General features: G+C 39.8%; 2 protein-coding genes across 4 annotated transcripts in view; both read left to right on the plus strand.

The window, feature by feature from the left end:
* LOC135094507 (uncharacterized) overlaps positions 1-1,243 on the plus strand; it is a 4,770-nt gene extending 3,527 nt beyond the window's left edge. For both annotated transcript variants that reach the window (XM_063994668.1, XM_063994676.1), the window contains exon 2: positions 1-1,243. This exon is cut by the window's left edge and continues 1,408 nt beyond it. In XM_063994668.1, coding sequence (XP_063850738.1) covers positions 1-459 — 459 coding nt within the window. In that variant the 3' untranslated portion in view covers positions 460-1,243.
* Positions 1,244-3,408: 2,165 nt separating this feature from the next.
* The window catches only part of LOC135094521 (uncharacterized), a 38,518-nt gene continuing 36,926 nt past the window's right edge, over positions 3,409-5,000 (plus strand). For both annotated transcript variants that reach the window (XM_063994707.1, XM_063994723.1), the window contains exon 1: positions 3,409-3,525. The gene's annotated coding sequence lies outside the window, so the exon portion shown is untranslated. The remainder of the gene's footprint in view (positions 3,526-5,000) is intronic.

The raw sequence follows: 5,000 nt of genomic DNA on the forward strand, positions 1-5,000 counted from the left end.
GGGCAGTTATACACAAGTGTAATCAAACACAAGCATGGAAAAATGGGAGATTCTGTCCTAATACTTAATGCATTTTTCTGCTCAGAGTTTCAGAAGAAAAATGATACTAACAAAAGTAATGATTTTAGTGTATTCACAGACACCTTTCGAGAAGCAAGGCTGTGGCCTCCAAAAACCCGTTCCAAGATGGTAGTGGTGCCTGAGGCTGTGGTTGCAGTGGGTCACCACATGGTGCACCACTTCCTAAAGCCTACTTCCAAGAACCAAGCATCACCTAAATTGTTTGCAGTGTTGCACCACTACAGAAACTGTGATGGTCTGAGGATGGGCATATATGCCACAGGATCAGAAGTGCTAAATCAAAAACCTATACAAGACAGTGCCGTTCTGAAATACAAAAAAAGTGTACTTGCTTCAAGGACAATGAGACAGTATCTTCTCTTCATAAAGGACACATAGGTGATGGCAGAGAGAATGAAGAAGTCTTGTTGCAAAAATAACTTTTCCTTATAGAAACATTTTCATCTTTCTGAATTGTGTTGGGGCTATTGAGTCCAGGGATTGAACCCAGGACCTTTACTTGATAGATGGCTGTGCTGCATGTTACACAGCAGTACCCTCTGATGACAACTAACTCAGATATATTCTCTTACTTTTAGCAGAGCTATGTTTTGTTGCATGCTCAGATATTTATTGAATAATACATATAATAATTAGCTCCCTAAATATCTCAATATATTTTCGTCATTATTCATGGAAAATTTATGGAATTAATTAATAACCGCAACTAACAGATATATTCTCTCATCTTTTGTAAAGCAATATTTTGTTGTATGCTCAAATATTTATTGAATAATACATATAATAATTAGCTCCCTGAATATCTCAATATATTTTCAAGTCATTATTCATGAAAAATTTATTGAATTAATTAATAACCATTATCCATACCTTAATTTCTATATGAAGTACACACTAGGGTTCTCCTTTTTTTTTATTGCCCTAAATATCTTGAAATTCCTGGACAAAAGTCAGATTAAAAAAAGTTTACCTAATGTTTACATGTGAATAAAATGTGTTATAACTGATGCTACACACTCCTCACACATTGTGTTATCTTTGTGTTATTAGAAACCATCTTGGTGAACATTGTATCAGACGACTTTAAACTCATGTAATCAATGCACTACACTGTGGATTACAGTATTACATGATTTTATTAAATAAATTATAATTAACTAAATTATTTTATTTTAACCCTATTTCTTCCTTGCACAACCTTTCTGAGCTTTGTGAGCTGTATACAATTTCATTATAAATATCATCTGCAAACAGCAGCTGAATTAGATTCCACTCTGTACCTTCAGTATGCAACAGACTCTAAATTCTACCTAATATGCCCACAACCACTTATCCTACACCACCATCCAAATACCCAAATAAACAATAAACTAATGGAACACCAGACACTACTCTGGAACAGGTAACCATTCACTCATTCAGTTTCATGTAATGACCCCCTCATTATTCATGTAACTCCTGGGATGGTCAGATGTGTTATGGTAATACGGCTAAGTTTAAGGGTTCTGAGAGTGAGGAGCTACAAACACCACTTATTTCGTAGTACAGCATCTATTATTAAAAACTATTATTACCCTGAAGAGAGTGCTTGATGTGATCTTACAATCACAGCACCATACTCAATCACAGCCCATCTGTGAAGCACCCTCACATTAGCCGAGTAAAAGTCAGTCAGTCATTCTTCACTAAGCGAACCTTGCCTACACACATATCCCGTCTCACCTGACACCAAAACATGGCAATCACAGCACCTGGGATGATGGCATCCTTGAGGCCTCATTGACATTCGACTCCTAATTCAAACACCAAGAAATTTTCATCTACATACAATAACTTGGAGAAGGACTGGGGTCATAGACAAATGATATAAAAGTGTAAGATGAAGAATGCCAACTCACGCTTACTTTGAATGATTCATTGTTACTGTACAAGCCGGTGTGATTTTGTACGTACATACGGCTCCCCAGTTGATAAAGCAGTTTTCCTACCTATATTTCTAACAAAAGTGACATGTCATCCTTTTTCATGGCAGCTGTCATTGGCTAAAGCTGCCTCAGGTCGCCTTCTTCCTGTCTCCCTCCACATCCCCTTTCCAATCCCTCTTCCCTCATCCCCATACTTCTCTTTCCTCCTTCACCCCCCCTCCTTCACCCCCCCTCCCCCATCTCTCTTTCTCTCTCTCTCTCTCTCTCTCTCTCTCTCTTAACCTGCACATTCGAGGCAGTATAACACACACACACACACACACACACACACACACACACACACACATCACGTGTAGCTTGGAGTTTGGAGCACGGGAAGGGTGGTGGTGGTAAGGCAGCATTCCCTTGGGCTTACGGTTATTGGAGAGACAGGGAAAGATGAAGGATACAAGAAGCTGTCCTGCCATTACAATCATAAATATCAGGATTTTTAGTCTTTACCTCCAAGAAATCTCAATTACCAGATATATAAGAGAGAGAGAGAGAGAGAGAGAGAGAAGGGGAGGTAGGGGAGTGGGGGAGCTTAGATGAAGGTGATTGAGAGGAGGTGGGGAGGTTGGCATGGAGTGGGGCTGAGAAACGTATAGCTTAATTGACACGTCACGACTTCTGGCCTATAATATTTATCTATTAAAATCCCTTGATTTGACATGTGGCTTTAGCTAATAAAATAAGGGTAGGAAGGCTGCTTCATCAAGTAGGGAGCCGTAGGAGTACATAAACTAATCTAAGCGCACATACATGCATACATATATTCTTATATACGTACACAGAAACAACTGAAGTAACACACACACACACACACACACACACAAGCGCGCGCGTGCGATCATAAGCAAACGAACAAACACGTTGACGAACTTTTGGTTTATATACAGAGATTGGCTTGCAAACACACACACACACACACACACACACACACACACACACACCAAGTGGCAGTTTAAAGGATGAACACTAATTATACAGCTCTGTGATTCGTCTCTGATAGGCGCCACACACACACACACACACACACACACGTAAAAAAAACTTACATGGCAAATTAAACAACACACACACACACACACACACACACACACACACACCAAGTGGCAGTTTAAGGGTTGAACACCAATTATACAGCTTTGTGACTCGTCTGATAGGCGCCACCCACACACACACACACACACACACACACACCAAGTGGCAGTTTAAGGGTTGAACACTAATTATACAGCTTTGTGACTCGTCTGATAGGCGCCACACACACACACACACACACACACACAGGGCAGTTAAGCTTGTGGGAGTGTAGTGTAAACACTACAACACCATACCATACCATAACACCACCATCACCACCCACCACCACAGCATCACCACACACCACATCACACCACACCACCTTGCCACGGTATCCCTGGCGCTCCGACCTGTCCAGCCCCGCTGAGCCCCGCCCCGTCCCGCCGCGGTTAAGGTAATAACTTCCCGTCACATATTTAACGTAATTTTGAGGGCTTTGCAGTGTTTCCAGGTGATCCGAAGGCTCGCTGTGTAGGACTAGGTAGAGGAGGTGGAGATGGAGGGGAGGGGAGGAGTGAGAGGGGGAGGGGAGAGAAGGAGATACGGAGGATTGGCGGAAAAAATTACTTCGGCTCTATATAACGATTTTTTTTCTTTTTTATTAGTGGAGTTTGCATTGTTTTGATATTTAATTTACTGATAGAAAAGTAAAACAATTTATAATATGTAATAAGATCTTGTCTAGCTTTGTTTTTTTTCTCGTTAAAATAACACCTTCGTCATTTTATGAACTTTTTTTTATATTTTTTTCATTAGCATGCCTAGGATTGTTTTGGTGTTTGAGTTAAGATTTAAAAATCTAAAGAAGTGTATCACAAGTAATAATATTCAATAAAATCTAGTCTAGTAATTCCTATTTTCAAATTTTAAAACAAGTCCGATGCTAGATTTGAAAAAAAAATTTCTTTTATAGGATGAGAAATTTGTGTTTCTTTTATTTATTTGAGAAGTAAAGATTTTTTTATATTCAGAATATGTAACATAATCTATTCTGGCTGTGTTTTCCTTCTTGATATTATAATTTTGTTGTAGCCCCGTTCATAAAAATTACAGATGGTGTTTTGGATTTTTCTTTATTATTAGTCAGGCTGGAAATGTTTTTATATTCCAGATATTTATTAAAGTATATGGCAAGTCAGAATATATAAAGCATTCCAGTCTAGTTCCGTTTTTTCAAAGGGTCAATTTCAAAATGGATTAACATACGTAATTTAAAAGCGTGACGTCATCAGTGACGTCATCAGGACACCGCGACCTGGGACATGCCTCCATTCCAGTCTCTCCGTCAATGTTCAGTGTGTTAGTTGAAGTATATGGTAGGTCAGAATATATAGTGCTGTCTTTCTTCTTGCAAGTTTCAAAATGAATTGCCGTATGTAAAAATAAGGGCCGAGACGGACATTTTTCCTGCGTCCCTCCCTGCCTGTACATCAATATTTAGTTAAACCTCTGTGTGCTTCCAGACTCAGAAGTTAAGGAAAGCCAAAATTAACCAGGAAAGTAAACAAATAACCGCCTAAAATGTGAATGGTCACACCTTGTCTACTGGGAATTGTTTCGATAAGACTGGCTGCCTTTCACACCTGCAGTCATGAGAGTAAGGCAAAAATTAAATGCACGTGTGTGTGTGTGTGTGTGTGTGTGTGTGTGTGTGTGTGTGTGTGTGTGTGTGTGTGTGTGTGTGTGTGTGTGTGTTACACTATATATACTTTCCTGGATGAGAGAGAGAGAGAGAGAGAGAGAGAGAGAGAGAGAGAGAGAGAGAGAGAGAGAGAGAGAGAGAGAGAGGGGGGGGGGGCTTAGAATGAGATGGGAGGGGGATATGAGAAATGTAGAAACAAGGAGGGAGTGGGGATGAGGAGGCGGACA

The sequence above is a fragment of the Scylla paramamosain genome, chromosome 3, assembly GCF_035594125.1.
Source record: "Scylla paramamosain isolate STU-SP2022 chromosome 3, ASM3559412v1, whole genome shotgun sequence".
NCBI lineage: Eukaryota > Metazoa > Arthropoda > Malacostraca > Decapoda > Portunidae > Scylla > Scylla paramamosain.